Source organism: Manis pentadactyla, chromosome 4 (assembly GCF_030020395.1).
Source record: "Manis pentadactyla isolate mManPen7 chromosome 4, mManPen7.hap1, whole genome shotgun sequence".
Lineage (NCBI taxonomy): Eukaryota > Metazoa > Chordata > Mammalia > Pholidota > Manidae > Manis > Manis pentadactyla.
In genome coordinates, this window is record NC_080022.1 from 187,432,716 (window position 1) to 187,453,546 (window position 20,831).

General features: G+C 52.8%; 1 protein-coding gene across 4 annotated transcripts in view; it reads right to left on the reverse strand.

The window, feature by feature from the left end:
• Positions 1-2,076: 2,076 nt before the first annotated feature.
• Positions 2,077-20,831, reverse strand: part of USP36 (ubiquitin specific peptidase 36) — a 34,622-nt gene continuing 15,867 nt past the window's right edge. For 3 of the 4 annotated variants that reach the window (XM_057501761.1, XM_036910440.2, XM_036910443.2), the window contains 15 exons: positions 20,418-20,485; positions 19,844-19,914; positions 18,753-18,835; positions 17,620-17,731; positions 15,613-15,753; positions 14,887-14,987; positions 13,934-14,072; positions 10,945-11,625; positions 10,207-10,337; positions 8,086-8,652; positions 7,417-7,628; positions 5,718-5,819; positions 4,950-5,065; positions 4,412-4,563; positions 2,077-4,191 (listed from right to left, as the gene is read on the reverse strand). In XM_057501761.1, coding sequence (XP_057357744.1) covers positions 4,432-4,563; positions 4,950-5,065; positions 5,718-5,819; positions 7,417-7,628; positions 8,086-8,652; positions 10,207-10,337; positions 10,945-11,625; positions 13,934-14,072; positions 14,887-14,987; positions 15,613-15,753; positions 17,620-17,731; positions 18,753-18,835; positions 19,844-19,914; positions 20,418-20,485 — 2,656 coding nt within the window. In that variant the 3' untranslated portion in view covers positions 2,077-4,191; positions 4,412-4,431. The remainder of the gene's footprint in view (positions 4,192-4,411; positions 4,564-4,949; positions 5,066-5,717; positions 5,820-7,416; positions 7,629-8,085; positions 8,653-10,206; positions 10,338-10,944; positions 11,626-13,933; positions 14,073-14,886; positions 14,988-15,612; positions 15,754-17,619; positions 17,732-18,752; positions 18,836-19,843; positions 19,915-20,417; positions 20,486-20,831) is intronic. The other variant, XM_036910444.2, reaches the window with a different exon arrangement.

The following is a 20,831-nucleotide window of genomic DNA, read 5'->3' on the forward strand; positions in this document are numbered from 1 at the left end:
GTCCTGACAACACTGAGGCCCCGCACTGCTGAGACTCAGGGCAGGGACGGGCATGCCGGCCCTCCACACTCCGCTGTGCCACCGGGCCCTCCCTGGGCTGAAGGTCACGCTCACTGCTAGGGACCCCTTTTGGGCCAGAGCTTCCCAATGGAGGCCCACCTGGCTCCCTGCTATTCAGACACCTGGACTTTTCTTAATCGGAAGACTCAGAGCTCACCATCACCTTCTCACACCTTTAAGTCCCTGTTCTGAGAACACACAAACACGTCTGGCTTGGCTGCATTACTGCCATGCAATCTGCCACTCGCCTTCCTGTGTGGTTACCACCTGGCCCTACGACCCAACGTCTACCCAAGCCAGAAATCACCGTCCCGGCCCCGAACTTTCATTCTGTTCTCTCTCCTCTTGCTTCCCTCCCCAACAGCCAGGTGACCCAACCTCTCAGCTTCTCCCACTACTGCCAGTTGCTCAGCCCAACCACGTCTTGGCTGGCCTGCTGACTGGCCACCCTCATCTGTCTTCTCCACCTCCGAGGCCTTCATGCACATTGCCACGAGCCCCAGGTGTCCGAAAAGCAAATCATGTCTGCAGACACTTGAATGATGTGGGAACTCAGTGTTAACTCTCAAGACATACAAAGGCTGGCATGACGGGTTCATGCTGAAATCCATCCAAACTCGTGCTCTCATTTTGCAGACCAATGGCCCTGTCCGCCTGGCACCCACTCGACCTTTAACACTACTCAGAGCACCACCTTGTCCCCAAGGCCACATCATGCAGAGCCAGTCACGCCAGGACGGTCCCCACCTGGACTGTCCGTCCTGCCCTGGAGCCCACAGGCCACCTGTGAGGAACCGGATCTTGCTCACCGCCGCCTGTGCCCCGTACCATCAGGGTTCAGAAACGTTTGGAGAAGGTGCTCGTCTGCCTGCTGTGCCCCAGGACTAAAGTGGGCCCCCCAACCTCCCCAGCCTGAGACCCCCATCCCAGCCACTGTGCAGCCTGTGATTCAGCCTTTGGGTATGAGTTTGGCAGTGAGACAGGCCTTGGAGCTGTAACCCTTGCTCTGAACTCCCCCACCTGCCACGCTCCCACCTTGGTTTGAGTCCAGGTGCTGCCTCACCTGCCATCCTCATTTTGAGCTGTCTGGCCAAACCCTCTCCCAATGACCAGGACAAAGAATTGCTGTGTTGCTTGAGGAAACAGTTCACACATCTGAGGAGTCACTGTATGGATCTGGGGTACAGGACTGCCTGGCAGTACTCGGAAGAGAGCCTGCGTGCTGGAAGCCTGCCTGGCCAGGGACGCTGTTGTCTGCCTCCCACTCCCAGGGCTGCTTTTGCCAAATGTGACCTCTGGTCACAGGCGACTGCAGGGACCTGCTCAGCAGTCAGCCTGGCCTGACAAGCCCAGTGATTTCCAAGAGAGCCCAAATTAAGTTCTCCTATCAACAACAAATTCCAGTGTGTCCACACAAAAAATCAAGTCCTCACCACGTCCCTCCGTGCGTGGCTGGAGGAGCAGCCGGACTCACACTCAGGCCAGGTGGGGCAGAGCAGCCTCCATCGTGTGGAGCCAAGCCGGGGGTACCCGAAGCCAGAGGAGATGGTGTCCCTCTTGCCGACCACTGGGAAATTCAGTTTAGTAAGACCTGTTATATCTCCCTCATCTTTCCCTACAGAAACCCAAACATTATTCAGTAAAATTTTTTTTTTAAACTCAAAACAAACCTCAGTGGAATGATATTGTTTCCACGTTTCCTTAATACAGTACTCATGAGCAATCATCCACAGCTTAGCAGGCCATTTCAAAGGAATCCTCCTCTTCTTAAATTTAATACGTGTATTTCTTAATACACTCAAATAAATCTCTATTTCCCTTTATTCTTAACAAAGAACTGCTCTAAACCGTCCCACCAGACAGCCAAAGGCACCCAGTCCCTGCTTACTGATGGGTGACCTGAGAGTGTACCCAGGAAAACCCTTCAATTGAACTGGGGATCACAGATTGGGGGGTTGGGACGTACCTTTTAAAAATCAAAGTAAAAAAAAAAAAAAAAAAAGACATAGGCAGGACTCGCAAAGACTGATTATTTTATTGCACCAAGGTCTTGGCAACAGCTGAGAGCACAGGGACTAGCAGATGGAGAGCCCCGGAGGAGCAGGTGAGTGACAGGGCACTGGACCATCCGGGAGAGGTGGCCCACCCCATCGCCCACTCTAAACACAAAGTTAAATTAAACCCATATTCTAAGCCAACCAAGTGACCACCATTATAAAAGCTTTAGTTATTTATATATATTTACATATTTACATGTCACCTCGAATTTTCTAGGCCTGTCTCTTCCCTTCCCAGTTTGGTGACGATGTTTGCAGGAGGGAAGGACTCGCCTCTACCTAGCAGTGGTCAACGCTACAGAAAGTCAGGCCAGTGCTTGGCACTGCCCCAGAGATAACGGATACGTTTTCCTCAGGAAATGGTCTTTATAATTACACGGTGGAGAAAGCAGGAGACTGACGGGGAGGAAGAAGAAGAGAAAGGAGGTAAGTTCTGTGCTAGGAGGCAACTGGGTTTTTCTTTTTCAACTGCAGAACGTACAGAAAAATACGCCCGGGGAAGTAGCTCATGCAGGGATGAAAGTCACACCTCAGGAGGGAGAGCCCCTGCCCACGGAGGCCCCTGCCTCCCGTCAAGATGCCAAAGCCACTGGGCGCCGGGCTGGGCCCCTCGTCTTCGAATGAGGTGCGGCCGACACGCAGACACAGTCCCCCGGAGAGCGAGCGGACGGCCCCCGGACCGGCGTGCGCAAAGCCCTGCTCGTGTTCTGCCTGGACCAGAAGCAGCCCCAGCTCAGCCCACTGCTCTTCTCCCCGCCTTCTGAAAAGAGAAATATAAGAACGGCAGAAAAATAGAAGAGAACTACCCTCATGAAGAAATGAGCACATCTCCCCATATGCGACTTTTTTTGATACCACCAGGATCACCCCAGGCCCTGAGCAAGGGGGAAGGTCCAGCAGCAAAGCCCCGTTGGGGGCAGCACAGAGGTGCCACGCCACGCAGGCACCGGAAGGCCTCAGGCTTGGGGGGAGCCGCGCTGAGCAGCAGGGCCACGGCACACAGGCCACTCCCTAACACAGGGGACACTCCCGCGAGGAAAGGCAGTGGAGACTCCAGGACACTGAGGAGCGATTCTCAGATGTACTTCTGCACCTTCTACTACTGGGCACTTGTCTTTTTCTGGAAATTATCACCTTAACTGAGGGCTTCCATATTTATTAAAGTACATGATTGCAGACACAGCTTGAGCAAGATAAAGCGATCTCCTTGAGTTACACAATCATCTAAATTCAAAAGCACTCACAAAATTGAGCAAAGAAAACCAATATTTGCATATCAGAGAAGGGAACGTATTGCTAATGGAAGCTACAAGCCTGGTTAAAAATAAATGTTTTATGTTAAGTAGTAAAATAAAAGGAGGGTTCGACCCCAAGACCACCACCCGTAAGGGAAGGTATGAGCCACCTTGGAATAAATAGCAGCCTGCAAAGCAGATGTGTCTGCACATCATCTCAAGCCCCCCCAACCCCACCCCAAAATAGCCTTTTGCTCCCCACAGATCATCTAGAGTTTCTAGCAAGGGAGAGATAAGCTGGCAGGGCTGCTCCCCAGTTCCAGAAAAGGGAGAGGCAGCAGTGGGGGGCCAGCCTTGGGCTCACTTTCTGCGGGTGGGTAGGTAAGGCGTACAGACAGAGCCCCCGCCCCAGGAGGCAGGGAGGGCAGAGTGCCGGCGAGACAGCAGTGCCAGTGGCCAGGAGCAGCTGCTCGGCGGCTCGGCAACGAAAGCAGCCTTCGCACACAGTCGCCTGCGGGCGCTTGAGGACACAAGGGGCGTGGCCACCGTCCTCCCCACGCTCTTCCGCAGCCCCTGGACCGGACTCCTCTGTGCAGGTTCTCAGCTGGTGTCCTGTCATCCCTTCTGCACGCCACTGTGTGGTCTGTCACGGCACGTATCGTATCACCAGAGGTCCTGATCCACAGAAGCCCAGGGCCTCTGTGGGCTGTCCTCTCACAGTGCAGGGCCTGGAGCTGACAGGGCCAGGGAGTCCACACAGGGCCACTCTTCCATCCAGATGGACAGTTCCCAGGAAGAGACACCTCATCCCACAAGCTGTGGGGCAAAGAACACTGTTCCTGCAAAGAGGAGAGACCCTGGGAGTCTCACCGCCACCCGCGTGCACGCCCAACCCAAGGGCGACACGTAACACTGGACGGAAGTCCGAAGCACAGCACGGTCCTCCTCTGAAAGGGGCTGGTGTGTGCGCTCTGCGCATGCCAGACACCCACACCACACACGCCCCACGCGGCACACTCACACACACACTCCACAGCACACACACAGCTCCAGACTGACCTGTTGTGACGGCAGCAAATTCAGCGGCGAGAGCTGAGGCTGATAGCCTTAGCTGGGTGAGTCACAGACCAAAAGTTCCGTCTACTCTGAAGTTTCTGGAAGGCGTTCAAGTTTCTTCTCTTTTCTCTCTTGAGTTTTTTCGTTTTCTTTTCCTATGTTGAGAATCACAGGTATCAATAATTCCCAAAAAGGGCTCTCCTCTGGCCCCAGCGGCTCCTTAGTAACTGCACGATTATGATGCTCCATTTGCTACATACACCAGATTTGCCCTCCACGTGGCCTGCGGGAGGTGTCCCCATCACCCCTCTTCACTGCTGAGGGAACAGAAGCAACTGGGGGGATGTCTCTCTCACGGCCATGCGACATTTACAGTGGCCAGGCTGGCACTGAACCTGGGCATCTGGCTGCAGTTTCGCCCTGGACCATTTCACAACACTGCCGCCACTGCAGATTGCCCAGGAAGTTCAAGTTCTCCCCGCCTCGGCCCTCAGCTGAGCTACACTGACATGGTCTGCCATGCCATTTGCACACACCATACCTTCCCTCGATCGAACTCTTCATCCCAGTCATCAATCACCGTGGCAGTGCGAGCCAGTCTGCTGTCCTGAATGGCATCCTGACTGACAGCCGACACGGCACCGTCCCACGTCAAGACTACAGGGCAGACACACGAGCGTTAAGACCTTGGAGGATCCCCAGCCGCCCTGTGGATTTACTTCAAGAACGGACTTTACAAATTAGACTGGCCTACTTTTAACTATTCACAATTCTGAGTGCCGACTTTTGGTGGAGATGGAAGTGCAGAGAAGGGAGCATGGCGACGGGCGAGCTGTCACTGAGACCTCTGGGTCGCCGACCCGCAAAGGGTGCTGTTTTCAAACCCACGCCCTCATTTGAGAAATGAAGGCCTCCGATTCTTCCTCCAAGGCTAGATGGTGACGGTTACGCCCACAGGCACACATGGCAAAGGGCTGCATGGGGCCTCAGTCAGGCCCATCCCAGACCCAGAGCTTCGCATACTCTGCCCGGCCCTGGGCTGCGTGTTCTGCTTCCTCCCAGACCCCAGAGGCATGTCATTGCAGATCCCTCCAGAGACAAAACCTACCACAGGCACTGGTTCTTGACCTTTGTGCAATGGCTGTGGGGGTCAGGGAGGATGCGACAAACATTCACATTCCTTCCCCACCTTTAAAGCTGAGAGAGCCCTGTGCCCCAGGCTCTCAACATGCCAGGCTCCCCATCAGGCGGCTCCACCTCCAAAACAGGCCTATCGTGGGAAGATGGAGTCCAGTGTCAAAACCAGTACCTTTTCTCCCATAAGCCTTATCCGATGAATGTTTGAGCAATTCCTGGACCACATCGGAGTCTCTCTCTCTGTCCCAGGATACATGAGGAGCCTGCCCCAGCTCTGCAATCAGACACATGTATGTACATTTAAAATAAACCACTGAGGAAACATTCACACATCTTTTTTTTAAGGCTAGAACTGCAGAACTTGTTAACAATAAACACTTAAATCATGTGTAAAAGCAAGCTCTTCCTTCCTGCCTCTGATCAGGGAACCGACAATCATTACTACTCAACAACAGAGGCTATTGCTCAACTCAAAAAGGTGAAAAACCTAAACCCCCAAACCAAAAACCTACACAGCCAGCAGCATGAGCCCTTGGTCTGATGGAAGAAGGGAGAGAACGAGCTCCAGGTGGAACCTGCTGCACCTACAGGGACCAGCAGAGCAAAGGACACAGCCATCGGTGGGCGTGGCCGAGTGTGGCCACCTGCCCTGGAGGGCCTGGCCACACCAAGGACGCCCAGACTGTGCTGGTGCTGGCCACCCCTTGCCTGGGCTCTACAACACTGTCTGGACTGGTCCTGCCTAGAGGTCCAGCTGGAATGGACCCACCTCCCTGAACAGAAGCCCGGCCTCACCTCTCCCAGCCTCCGAGCCACTGACCTCATGACCTTCAGGCTCAGTGCCCCAAGCAAGATGGTGTCCACAGCACCAGCTGCCTGCCCTCATGGGCTGTCCCGCTGCCCTCTTCTCCCAGGCTCCTCAGCACAGCCTGGGCCACCCCCAACACTCCCTCTGGCCTCATGGCTGTGAATGTCCTTCTCCAGTTAGCTGACTCTTCAGAACTAAGTGCAGGCGAACGGGGACCCTCCCCTATGCACCAGCTGTCCCCCACGGTCAGCGCTGACCGGGCAGCCCCTGCGGTCTGATGACTGCCACCAAGCTGCTCTATCGCCACCTTTGTGCAGCCTTCCCTGCAACAATGTCCTGGCCACCTACTCCTTACTGCCAGGCAGTAGTGTTTTGCAATGTAACTAATAAAATTCCATGTTTATTTATAAATTTATTTCTTGGGAGTCTGATAAATACCATTCAATCCGAGGACTAGCTTGCCCGACAGCCCTAGCATAGCGATCCCCAGGCCGCAAGGCAGCCCTGCCTCCGTGCCTCTGCCTCTGCCCTTACACTTCACCAGGCGTATTCCACCAGGAGAGCCCGGCTGAGCCCAGCCAGCCCTGGAGGAAAACAAAAAACAAGAAAAAGCCACCCGGTGGGTAGTGCCTTAGCCAAAGGGACACAAGGCCTAGGGACAGCCATAGCACAAGTAGCCCCAACAGCAAGAGGCCACACAGTTTTCAGAAAGGCCCAGCTACTGAACAGGCAGAGGAAGGAAGGGTTTGGAACCCAACCCTCCAAGTTCAAGTGTCCCAGAAAAATTCCAGGCTGGATGGTCCACAAGTCATTCCAGCAGGTTTAGGCCAAAGAAATGCTGTTTCAGGGAACATGGAGCCTGCGTGTCCTCCCTTCCTCCCTGCAGGGTAGTTTCAGCTGAAGGCTCTGCCAGGTGAGGAAGCTGTGACCCACCTGGCAGATAAGAGGTCCTCCCAGGACCCCGTGTCCCCCTCTCCTTGTGGATGCACACCTGCAAGGTCCACAGGACGCCTGCCACTCCCAGCCCCTGCCACCCCATGCCTCCCTCCTCATGGGCACACACCTGTACGGTCCCCTGGAAGCCTGCCGTTCACAGATGGCCGGCGCCCTCTCGCAGGGACAGCAGGGGCCCTCTGCCCCTCACCCCTCCGGCCTTTAGGGTGCCCGTGCTCCTCCACTTCCTGCTGTGACTCCTGCTTGCTCGCCCGCTTTCTCTTTTTCCTTGGCAATGCTGCGGTGACCTCTGGCTTGGTGGGGTCCGAGGGAGGGCGGTCCCTGGGAAGTCCGAGTCAGCGGTCAGCTCCAAGCAAACGGGGCAAGAGCAGGGTGTCTGGCCCCGACACCAGACCTCCAACCGGCACTGCCTCAACTCCGCAGAGGAGCCACCCGAGAAACACCCCCGGCACGAGCAGGACGAAGCACACATGCTGTCCACGGCCACAGTCAAGCGTGTGGGGCATCAGATAAAGGACACACCGCATTTCCCACCCCAGCCGAGGCAAGTCCTACGAACAGGATGAGGCGGCCGCAGGGCCTGGCCTGGGGTCCCATGACCTCATCTGTGCTGGCCTGGTCTGGACACAGAGTGCCGGCTACTCAGCGTCCCGCCGGAAAACTGCACAGCACGGTGGCAATCTAGAAGTCTGGTCAACGGTTTCTAGACGATGCCCCCCTGGGATGGCCTGTGTGTGTCTGCTGGTAGTAGCAGGGCTGCCTCACTCCTGGCTCTTACCTGTGCCAAGGTGGGTCCTGGTGGAGGTGGTTTTTGCCACCTGCGCCCTCCGTTCCCTTCCTCCTCCTCTTCCTCTTGTTCGTATGGTGGCCGTCGGTCGCAAATCCTACTTGCCAGCCATTCACCAGGTGCTGGCCGTTCACCTGCTGCCGTCCACCCTTGTCCTCCGGTCTGTCCACTGGCAGTTCCACCCGGCCCTCCTTCCAGTGCTTGGGGCCCCAGAGCTGCCTCTGCGCCAGCCCCTCCGACAGCGGGGAGGCTTCTGTGACCTCTGAGTGCCTCCTCTTCCGCCTTCTCCTCTTCCGGGGAGGGGCTGCCTGGCACGTCTCTGAGCCCAGCCCCTGGATGTCTCCCGAGCGGTTCTTTTTCCTCTTCTTAAAGGGGTTCTGGGGGGGCTCGCTGGCCCCTGGAAGCTGGTGTGGAGGGGCCCTGAGGCCCCCACTGGCCTGAGGCAGGGAAGCAGAGGCGCTGGAGCAACTCTGTGGGTCTGATGCCCTGAGAGGCTGGGGGCTGCTGGACAGTGACGCGGAGCAGGGACCGAGGGGCGGCTTCAGGTGGCCGGGTGATCTGGGAGCAGGTGAAAGAGCGCTGTGAGCACAGGCAGTTCCGGGACGCGGCCAAGCTCCTTCCTGCCCCCTGCAGCCCCTTCCCCTTCCAGGTCAAGAGTTTAACCGGTTTCCCCCAGTGAATCTCAGACATGTACATAAATTACAGGCAAGTTAGAAAAGACAAGCTAATGGTAACATTCAAATCTACTTAGGATCACAGTAAGAATCATTACACAGCTCTTGGTTTCTTGTCACCAAGCATTTCAAACTATTTCTGCAAACTAACATTTTTAATTTTCTCCAGAAATGTGTGTTGAGAAGAAATCTTCACTAAGCAATGAGTTTCCGAACCCCCAATCTCAAAATGTTCAAGCACCGGCCGTGAGCCTTACAAGAACAGCCGATATAGGCCTACACAACTTCCACAATGATTTTCCACTGAAATGTGGGGTTCAGGAAAACCAGAGAAGAGGTTTTTCAGCTGGATTACATAGCTAAGTGAGTAAGGAACAGGACCTAGAGCGTGACATGGTAGATTCCTGCTGGCTACGAGGCCCCGGAAGGCTAGCTTTCTGCTCCGAGCCGCGCTATCACATTTCTGAGTGAGTGACAGTGACTGCCTCAAGAGGGCACTGAACTAAACAGGCTATCGTCACCCAAACCAGAACCATGGTGCCCAGACTGTACTGCTACACTGTACTGCTCTGTGCTTTCTGGAATTAAAGAAAAAAAGGTTACATGTCAAAAAAACAACAAAATACCCAATAAATGCCTTAAATATTTAAGGACCTAGCATGTGCAAAAATATTGTACTAGGTACATGTGAGTGTGGGAGGACAGGCCAGGTCAGAGAGCCCTCTCCTGGAGCACAGCCACGTGGAGGTGAGGGTGGGAGGCATGGCAGTGTCCACGCAAACGCCAAGTCCCCAGAGTGCCCCTGGCCTCACCTGTCTCCCTGCCTTCCTGCCCAGCTGCCAAAGGCCTTGGTCACCCGTCAACCACTGCACAGCCACTCATCAGCAGCTCTCAGCTTTCCACCACCCACAACGTTACAGGGCGCAGGCACCCCATCCCAATGGGCCTGAAAAGCCCTGCAGAGCTGTCACAGCCCCACAGCATGGTGCCTCCTGCCCTAGAAGCCAATGCAAAGCCGAAGGCCCAGGGAGGCCCTGCAGGGGTGAAGAGAGAGACCCCAGCCCCTCGGAGATCAGCCTGGGGGAGAGCTGTTGGGAGAGGCAGAATGATGTAAGAGCAGAAGGACACCCTCGGCGAGTGCGCAGGGCTCTGCTCGCACGAAGGGTCTCTGTACAGTGCACCGGTCACTGTGGACATGGCAGACAGATGGAAAATGAAGACAAAAGTAAGACTCAGGACCGCCTCTGACTGGCTGAGCTCCATCTCCAGATGAAACCGACAGGAAGGACTGGGCGTGGGGCAGCACCCCGTGCCTGTCCAGCTGCACACCACTGTCCCTCCAGCGGGCTGGTGCCTGCCAGCAACTCTTCCCCGGCCAGGCGCACGCTGAGCACAGGGGAGGGCCACCTGGCCCTGGGGGCCTGAGCCCGTGGCTTACCTGGTGGTGCTGACAGGCCAGGTGGAGGCGGCGCCGGGGTGAGTGGTTTTCCTGGGGTAGGTGAGGTCGGAGAGTGGTGAGAGGGGAGGTGGACGGAGGTCATTGCCGGCTGCCCTCCGCGGGGTGCTGGCCTGCAGTTATTGACATAAATAAAAACTTGGTGGTCTAAAAAAGGTTGCCGTGAGTGAAGAGGGAAAATAAAAATAAAAATAATAAAATAATAAAAAGTAAATAAAAGAGCCCAGAAAGAATGAGAGGACAGAAGGAGAAAAAAGGGGGGAAGTGAGGGGTGGGGAAATGGCAGAAGAAGAATCAGAAGTGTTTTTGGTTAGAAACAAAAAGGAAAATAGGAAGGAAATTTAAACAAAAATCTCAGCATGACAATTCCAATGTTAAGCTCTGTGCTATACACGGGAGCCCCCCACGCTCAGGCCCCCACCTGCCCAGTCCCTCCTCGGGAGCCTCCGTCTCCAGGCAGAAATGGAGAACTGCTCTCTCCCCCAAACCTCATCAGCACCCGGAGAATCAGATGGTCAGAGTCCCCGCACAGCCCCTGCCTGCATTCCTGCCTGGCCCTTTTCTAATCTGCAGGTGCCTGGGAGCGCCCGCTGTTAACCGCTCCTCTGGATCGAGGGGGCCACACGCCCCCGCACAGCTCCCCCACCGTCCCCATTCTAAAATCCAGCCTGCCCTCTGATCCCTGACACGCTTCTGGAGGTGAGACTCCCGCACACCCACCTTCTTGGCAGAAAGGGCCAGTTTCTTCGCTGGTGGGGGAGACATGACGCTTGTGGGCTCAGGGGCAGCGTTATTCAGGGCAGGGGACTGGGGCCTCCCCGCCTTAGGGTCTTCATCCAGCAGCGTTCTGGAGGGGCCAGCAGCGGAAGAGGGGGTTCCCTGAGAATCTCGGAAGGGGGCAGCTCCGCCCCTGGGGACCTGGGGGGCCTCCGCAGGGCCACTGCCGGCAGAGCGCTCCAGGCTGGCACCGCTGTAGCCCGGCCTCTCGAGGTGGGCGCGCTCATAGCCCGCCTGGGGCTGCGGCCTGGCGGCGGCCGCTACAACTGGGAGCTTGGGTGAGGCAGAGAGGACGGCCCCCCCGCCGTCCCAGGAGCCCGGCCTGCAGCTCTCACGCCGGCTGCCGCTCGAGTCCCAGGTGCCATGGGACTCCGGAGAAGTTCCACGTGTCGGGGGGGAGTGCTGTAGGGGAGCCGGTTTCCGGACTTTCTTGCCAGGCTCATCCAGAACGGTCGGCCTGGGTGGAGGTGCTTTGGAGAGTCTGGGGGACGGGGACCCCAGGGACAGCTTTGGGGGAACATATCCATTCTGAGGCTTCAGGCCCGACACGGAGCCGTTCCTGGAAACAGGCACGCCGACCTCTTCAGGGGTCTGTGGCTTTCTCGTCATCACAGGGTCTGGTCTCTAGAGGGAGCAAAGCAGAGGGTGCGTCGGAGCCCGGAGGGGGCACAGGCCAGCGAATCCCCCACAGGCCCAAGCAGAGAGCAACGGCAGAGTCTCTGCTGAGCAACTCAACACCATTATTTATATGGACACACAGTAAAGACACTGTTACCTCTTTGAACAACTTTAGTATTTTGTGGGTTGTGTACATGACGGTGTGTAGCTTTATGATCCTTATCATGAAAGCAGTTCATTTTCATGAAGATTTGAGAAATACAAAAGGAAAAGAAATTACCAAACTTCCATCACCAAAACCTAACAAATGATCGACATACTGGTGCCTTCCCCTTTGGGTCGTTTCTTCTGACTGGCTTTGGCCTGTGGAGGAACAGCCCCCTCTCACCGGGCCCTGCCAGAGGCCTTTAAGGTGCCCTCCCCGTGAGGCCCCGTAACGCTGAACTCCAGCCGCCTTAGTGTGTCAGGACTTTGTTTCGCCTCGACTTGCCTCCCGTTGTCACTGGAATCAGCTGCGTCCTGAGTACCTCGTCCCCACACCATGGGACTCACGACAGCCGCCCTGGAGGCCTGCGTCTGACCAGCTACCGTCACAGCCCTCCCAGCTCGCTCAGGGGCCTCATGCTTAAAAACTATTTGTTGAAGGAACCATCAAAAGGCCAAATTTTGTTCCGTACTCGGTAGTCCGTGCTACTTTTTGGAGGCTGTGAATATTTTCACGAATTCTGATGCGTAATGCCTAATTGCATGTACTGTACTCCTACGAACAACAACCGTTTCTTCTTAAAAATCTGCTAGTTGGACACTACTTCCGGCTCTTACCAAGTCGGCATCCACACCCTTTGCGCTCAGAGGAGGAGGAGTGACTAAGTCACAGAAGACAAGTCCTTTCCCTGGCATGTATTTACATGTTTCAAATGTTAACCTCGTGTTCCATTTGTTGCAAATATTTTTAGAAGCTTTGCTTTTTATTTCTAATATTTCATGTACAAAAATTCAAATTTTAGGTTAGCCAATTTGTAATTTGCTTTTCTGTGTCTTCTCAATTTTAAGCTTATGAAGCCTTCCCTCTTCCAGAAAATTACTAAGAATTCCTTATTTTCTCCTAAGTTTTTCCCCCTCCGTTTTTAAATATCTTATTAACACTTTTTCTAAAGGGATACGTCGTTCCACTGCACTACAAAACCCTTTCATCTGTTGAGCACTTAACTATATGGAACTTAGGCAATGTTATTTAAAGTAAAATGACTTTTGCGCAGTTGAGGTGGGCTTGAAAAGTTCTTTCTGTGATGAAATGTGCAATGTAAGGCAAGCGGCCTTGCAGGAGGACTGACTCAGGGGCTCCTCTCTGCCCACGGTCACCCTCAGGCAGCTGCGGCTTCCAACTTCCCTGGCCTGGGCCACAGTGACAACCGCCTTTGCAATCAGGCCGTGGCTCTTCACTGCTACGTTGATTCCAGGGCTTTTATTTCTGCTCTACTTTCTTGAATGTCAGAGGGACGTACAGTTTGCATGAGTGACTGAATCCCCTGCAGACTGTGAAAGACCCCAGCAGCCGGCGTTTGCATTAGCTCTTCAGACCGCAGGAAAAGGTCGCAGAAGCGGCCAACAGAGGGGGCCGATCTATTTCTGAATTATGAGCTGGAAATCACTCATTATTTTGTTCATAAAACTGAGTTAATATTTTTAGTAGAAAATTTCAATTACACAGAAAAATAACTTCAAGGTAATTCCTAATTGTTAATATCTTACCACATTAGCTTCCTTGCATCTCTCCCTCCATTTACACATATGTATGCATGTGTATGTGCGCACACATATTTCTTTTTAACCATTTCAGATATGATGTCCTTTTACTCCTAAATACATCCGTGTACTTTCCTAAGAACAAGGTCGTTCTCTTAATAGAACCACAGTACAACTACCCAAATCAGGAACCTAACAATGGAACAAACTACTCACATTTTCAGCATGGAAATGTGAGGATAAATAATATCTTGTCCCACATGCTTCAGGTAAGGAGTTGCTTGGCAAGCCTGCCCTGCATTTCTGCGTGGCAGCTGCTAAGATGGTGAGGCAGCCTGGATTTGCTGGGTCAGGTGTCTCATCACCGTCCCCTCCTCCTCCTCCTCCTCACCCAGTGTCAGCTGGTGACCAATTTAGGGGAGAACATGGAATAAAATAGGACCAAGTGTCTCTACTGCCTTCCATTGGGCCAAGGCCTAGCATGAAGAGATTTGGGGGCCCCACAGCCCCCCAAGAGGCACATGCATGCAGGCTGGCTACTAAAACACTGGTCCTCTTGAACAAGTACCTTTGCAGTCAGCAGGGAGGACACAGTCCGGTTGCTGACATTCTTCTTGACGTGGTCTGGAAGCACACCGGGGCGACCAGGAAGGGAGGACACCGATCTGGACAGGGGGCCTTCAGGACTCTTCTTAGAGCCTGGAATTCTGTCAAAGGAAAACAAGTTGGGGGATTTTCTTACTGAAGCTACAAAGGCATCACAGAGCCTGAGTGTGAGAAGGAATCTGAAATAAGTCAAGGTGTAATCCTGTTTTTTAAAAAAAGGCAAGGCACAGGCAAAAAACAGCCAGAGAGAACCCTGCTTCTCTGAAACCTCTGCCCTTAAGCTGACATGCTGCTGTCAGGCAGCCCCGGTATCGGTATAAGCAGAGAGCAAATTATACTCAGAGTTCTTCCAAGATCAGAGTCTCTCTTTTTTAGAAAGCCAGAGACCCCGCAAGCATTTCATCCAAATTCAGGAGCACATATATGAAGGAGCAAAAACACCTCCAGTCCCCATGTCCTCCAACCTCCAGGTTGGTGGCAGCTTTCCCAAGTAAAGGGCCTCCAAAGACGGCCCACTGCAGCCTCCACCCCCAGACAGCCGACTCCACTGCCCACTGTGGCCGCTCTCCCCATAGGGGAGGTGTGTAGGCCTGCCACCATCTGGGCACAACACATCTAATGTGGGGCAGTAACGTAAAATAATAAGGAGCTCTCCCGTTTACATTCAAAGTCACCTCGTGGGACAGATGGCATCCTGCTCTGACCTTCCCTGAGGGCCTGGCTTCTACCTGACAGCCAGGCAGACGTGGTCTGACAGCGCTTCCCACTACATGGGGCCAGTACGATAAGCGCTGCCCAAATCAACACCCCCCTCCGGTGGAATTCCCAGTTACTTTCACACAGAAAAAGGTTAGGGGGACCCAGGAGTACCAGGACGACAGAGGCAGCGAGCACATCGGGGCGGCAGTTAGTTACCGCAGATAGAAGAGCACGTAGGCCTGCTGGTTCAGAACCGCCTTGATATTGCTGGAGTGGACCAACGAGTCGTTCATCTGGTACCACTGTCCACTGCTTGCCTGAAGCACCGCGGGGTGGGCAGAACACAGACCAAAACTATCAACAAACATTCCATAATCGTAACTTTTTAAGGGGAATAAAATCTGTTGTGAATTGCCACCTACATCCAAGTGGTCATTAACTAGCAACAATTTCCTATTAAAATGGTTAGTGTTTATCTCTAAATGTGAATCCATCCAAATACACGGACGGATGTTCAGGAATTCCGGATAGCCCACATCCCGATAGTGCTTTGAATCCCTGCTCCTTCCTGGTGCCCTAATGTGAGCTTCTCCTTCTGAAGGCTGTTTGGCAGGTCTGATCAGCCTAGCATCTCTGACCAATAATATTCAGCCTTCCTGAGACTCCTCCAGGGTTCTGAGGACACAGCCCTAGAAGCAGCCTCCAGGGTCTCCTGGCAAGGTCTGAATACTACCCACTAGGGCGGGTTTCAAGGACACCTCTGCACTCCACGCACCGAAGCACGAGACCCGAACACAACAGAACAGCACCATTCCCCACAGAGCAAGTGTTCTGCAGAGCCCACATGTGGACCTGTGCAAATAGGCACTGCAAACCTGCCCCCAGGAGGCAGAGCACCCACTGCCACCTAACCAACCAAACCCGAACCCAGAGGCCACCGACCTTCACATAGCAGTAATAGTGCCCGGCGTGGCAGCTATAGCCCGAGTGCACCAGGACAGCGTACAGCCTATACATGACAGGGTCGCCATTACTCTGGGACATATATGGACGAATGTTGAGGAATTCCGGATAGCCTACATCCTGAATGAAAAGCAAAGGAAGAGGCAATTAAAATTCATCACTGAGAGTGGATCAATTGGCCCTCTCCATCCACAGCTATACAAAACTCACACTTCAGCAGGTCTTTTAACAATTTGGGGCAACTAGGCATGTGGCAACTGTGCCAGGAGCCTCCCCTAGCCAATGATTAAAACAACACACAGAGAAGGGAGTCTCTCTGACCAGCCAATGCGACCCTGTCTCACGTCCCACCGGGCGGCTCACAGTCTACTCTCCTGCCTTTGCCACGCATCCCAATCAGCTCTCTCATGGCCCAGGTCCCGAGTGTCAAGTGACAGTGACCACTCACGTGCTTCCCTGCCACTCCACGGGAACACTGGAGGGAGGATGGGAGACAATGCTGAGTTTAGGGCTTCCAAAAAGAAGGTGCTGACTCCCTACAGTTGATTGCTACCTAAGTTAAAATTTTAACGGAGTGCCAAAATATATACCAAAAATTGACATTTTTCATAGGAAATGTTTTCAAAACTTATCTTTGAATGAAAAGAGATATACCTGCATTTCTGCCTATATACACACACACATTTTTTTTAAAATGAAGTATAATTTACATACAGGGAAATGCATATCCATTAGGTGTACAGTTCAATGAACTCCGACAAGTGTACACTGACTAACCCATACTCCTACAGAGACAGAGACGCCCAGCCAGAGAACTCCCTTGTGTCCTGGTACGAGCCTCCAACTAGATAACTTCCATCACCACTGATTAGCTTTGATTGTTCTTGAGCTTCATACAGTTATAATCATCCACTATGTACTTTTTAGTGTCTGCCTTCTTTAGATCAACATAATGTCTGTGATATGTACCTACATATCTTTTTCCTACTGACAAACTCAAAATCTCAAAAGCCAATCCACACAATAGCTCATGAACCCCAATTCAATCTTGCTAGATATGTGGCCCCCAAAATCAAACAGGCCAGTATTTCCCAAACTGTGTTCCAATGGAAGGCTAGTTCCAGGAGACATTAAGGTGACAACAAGAGCTCCCCAGGGCAAAATCACAATGATCTCCTTCCCCGCTATTTTTCACTGACTTCCTAAAGTCTTGTCTTGCATAGCATAATGCAATGTAAGCACGTGAATATTAGCAAAATGAATGAATGAGTGACCCCAAACAAAGTTCTTCATAATGAGATCCCCTCCTGGAGATTCAAAATGCAGCATAGCTTAACAAAGGCTCTGAGAAGGCCTGCAATTAGAAAGAAACATATAACTCCAGCTCAACATTTCCCAAACTCAGTTGAGCAAAGAACTTTTTCTTTCAAAGTACATTATTAACATTCGGTAGAACAAGTTTGGGAAATGCTGACCTAAGCAAGCCGCCCACCAATGCTAGTGAGGAAACCGAGGCTCAGAGAAGTGCCTTGTCCCAAACCACATAACTAGGCTCTAATAACTGAAAATAGATCTCTAGACTTCTATGAAATAAGATTATCTTTTAAAATGCCACTGTGCAAAAGAATAAATTTTTATTCTCCATTTCACCATGGCATGCAATTGCACCTGTTTTACGCAAAACAGGACATGATAGATCCGAGCTACATAGTCCACTGCTGAGCACAATGATTCTTACGGAGACCGTGACCTTCCATACCAGGAACAGCCCAAACAGGCAAAAGTTGTGGGAAAAAAAAGAAAATCTAGTAAGACAGTGGTTCTTGAACTTGACTGTGTACAACAGTTATTTAGGGATTTTGCAAAAAGGCAGACTCCTGGACTCTGTCTTTCAGAGATTCTGAGTTCACTGGCTCCAGGGTAGAGGCTGGAATCCATCTTTGTAAAAAGCGGCCAAACCGACGGGGACCTTCCATGAGCCCTCACCTTGGTGATCTTCCCTCCACTGACATTGGCAAAGCGCTTAAGGGACAGAGTCAGGACATTGGACGTTCTGTGGATGGTGAAGCGCTTGCTGGCCGGGACCTTTCTCTTGCACCTGTGAGGAAGGGGAGGACAACGGCGTTGGCCCGTGTGCCGAGGAATGCTGTCCTCACGCTGGGTTAACAACTGCAATGATTGCTCCACGGTAACAGGGTTTTGCTAAAGGAGACCTGGGGCTTCTACCTCCCTAAATATCAAATCAACACAACTTTAGAAAAGGAAAGCTGCTATGGGGAAACAGGGATGAGAGAAAGTAGATATTCTAAAACTGAAAAATATGGTCTCAACTAGGAGGTGAAATAAGATGCGTGGAAAAGTAACTCTGGGGTAGCAGAGGAAAGAACAACTAGAGCAGATATGGCCACGTGATAAACAGGCAAGCAGGGAGTCACTGAAAGGGACGCCCAAGGACAAGGACAGGAAGGGGAAGAAGACAGGCAAAAGTGACAGCTTCTTGGCGCTGGGAGATGAATTAAGAGAGGGATAAATAGCAGTGTTTTGGCACAGAATGATAAACCTGAAAAGCATAATTAGGAAAAATATCTTTTAGCAAATACACCTTTTAAATGACCTAAATACAAAGTAACACACACCTACACTAAGCCTGCGCAACCCTTACAAGAACGAGGTCAAAGTACAAACGCCAGAACAACTCAAGTAAAAAATGGAAGCTGCAGAACACGGCCTGTCTGAGGCAGGTCGGCAATGTCAGAGGAGGGCATCTGGGGCAGACAGCCACGCATGGCCACTTCACTGCTCTGTGCCTCGTTTCCCATCCTGCGAAACGGGGGGTGACCACAGCCCCCAAGTCACCAGTGAACACAGGGAGGCCCTCAGAACAGTGACTGGCCCGTGGCAGGTGCTACAGACATGTCAGCCCTAAAAATCCCGGCTATGGCTTCATATGCATTGTGCAGGGGTTTTAGCTTTAAGACATCTATACTCTGCTCAGGAGATGAGCGCAGTGGTCACCTCTGAGGGAGGGCGGGAGGGCAGGAGCAGAGGCAGGCGAGGTGACTCATGTCACATCCCTCTGGATGGCTTGGTCTTTCTGCCATGAGCGAGACGAGACTTACTTGGCACACATATAGGCATTCTCTCCGCTCAGGACATCTGGTTTCACGAAAAGTTCCAGAGCACGCACAATATTTGCAGCTTGCTGAGAAGGACAAAATGGGGAACGGAATAAACGGCAGAGGAAAAGGCTGATTCAAGAAATGCCAAATGTAAGGTCTTTTTCAGGCTGAGGAAGCAAACCACACAACTTTCTTGCATAAAAACTGGCCTGCTAGACTCAGAGACTCCGAGAATGAACTAATGGTTACCAAAGGGGAGGGGTGTGGGAGGGCGGTGGGGAGGGAGGGAGAAGGGATTGAGGGGCATTATGTTCAGTACACATGGTGTGGGGGATCACGGGGAGAACAGTGTACCACAGAGAAGGCACATAGTGGATCTCTGGCAACTTGCTGCACTGATGGACAGTGACTGCATTGGGGTGTGGGTGGGGACTTGATAATATGGGTGAATGTAGTAACCACATTGTTTTTTCATGTGAAACCTTCATAAGAGTGTATATCAATCATACCTTAATAAAAAATTAAAAAAATAAAAAAATAAAAACTGGCCTGCTAGCTATCACCTTCAGGGACTCGGAATGTGTCTCAAGGGAGCAGGGAGCCAGGCTGCAACGCCAGTCCCGCCGATGAGGGTCACAGCCGCAGAGGCTGACCGAGTGCATCGGCCATGCTTACCAAGGCTGCAGCTGGGTCTGCGCTAAATCTCAGTCTAAGATGGCCTCACCCAGGCTGCAGCAACCAAGAGCTGTGACAAGATGAGGGCTGCTCCCCCACGGGCGCAAAGAGGCTACATTCCAGAATCCGTGTGCATTTGTCCCAGCTCCCTCCTCCAGCCCTGCATTTATGATGTTATCATCATGACACAAAACCACATTGTACCTCCTTTCTTAAATGAAAGGAACACACACAGGAGAAAGGCTAGAAAGAAATGCAAAAATGACAGTCTTCACTTTAAGGCACTAGCATTTTAAGTATTTTTTTCCTTATCTATTTGGATAACATGCCTTTACTGGTTTTTATTGTTTAGGGTTTTCTGCCTTCTGGTCCTCTGTCCTACTGCAAACACAGAACAGAAGAACTGTGGTCTGTACCCGAATCTCCAGAGCGACGTCCAAGTAGGGGTCATAGGTGTCCGAGACGCTCTTGCACACAGAGCACTTCACTGCAACAGATCAAAGAGGGGTTGGGGTGGGTGCAGGGGCCCCCAGAGCAGAACCCCCTGGTTTCTAGGACTGAGGGCTGGAGGTACACTCTTAGCTACCCAGCCTCTTGAGGGCCCTGGTATTCGAAGAGAGAGCTCATTGACAACCAGGGCTCTTAAGATGTTTGTCAAACCTGACACTGCCCAGTGACGGGAGGCGTGCCCTCCCCAGCTGGCCTCAGCAGGTGCCAGTGCCCCCGCTGCAGGGTGGCGGTCACATCAAGGAACTAAGGGGTGTACCTCCCCCACTTACATGAGCTTTTGCTCTAAACTCCCTCCCAGGAAGAGTGTGTCCATGAGGCAAAGCGCAGGCGAGGATGCCTTTAGGAGACCAGGCCAACGCCGCTGGGTTTGCCCAGGTCTGCCCACCAGGAAAGGGCCCCAGACTGGGTGCGAATTCTTAGCATTTCCTGGTTACTATTCTAATCTGTGACAAGAGGGGTAGAAAAAATGTCTCCTCTTACCACGCGATCTGAGATAGCCTCCAAAAATCTGATGGACCAAAGTGGTAGCCTGTGTTTGACGATCCAGCCTGGAGAGAAGGCCACAGCCGTCAGGAGAGGCCAGGAGGCAGGAGAGGAGGCCAGCGGCCCAGCCCCACTCCCCGTCTCTCACCACCAGCTCAGCACACAGACATGCATCCCAGGCCCCCGCACTGGGGCAGGACCCCAGCACGGCCCGGTGGTCTCTCCACACACTGTGACGTGCACGCCCGCTCCCTCAGTGGCCTCAGGACCCCTCCCATTCCACTCCGCAGGTGACCTCATCTCCCACTCCACAGAAAGGAAAAAGCCCAAGAAATGTACATGTGTGCTCGCCTAGTCTCAATGACAGAGTGCCCCCATCCTCCCGGAGCCCACGCACCCCATCCTGCCCGG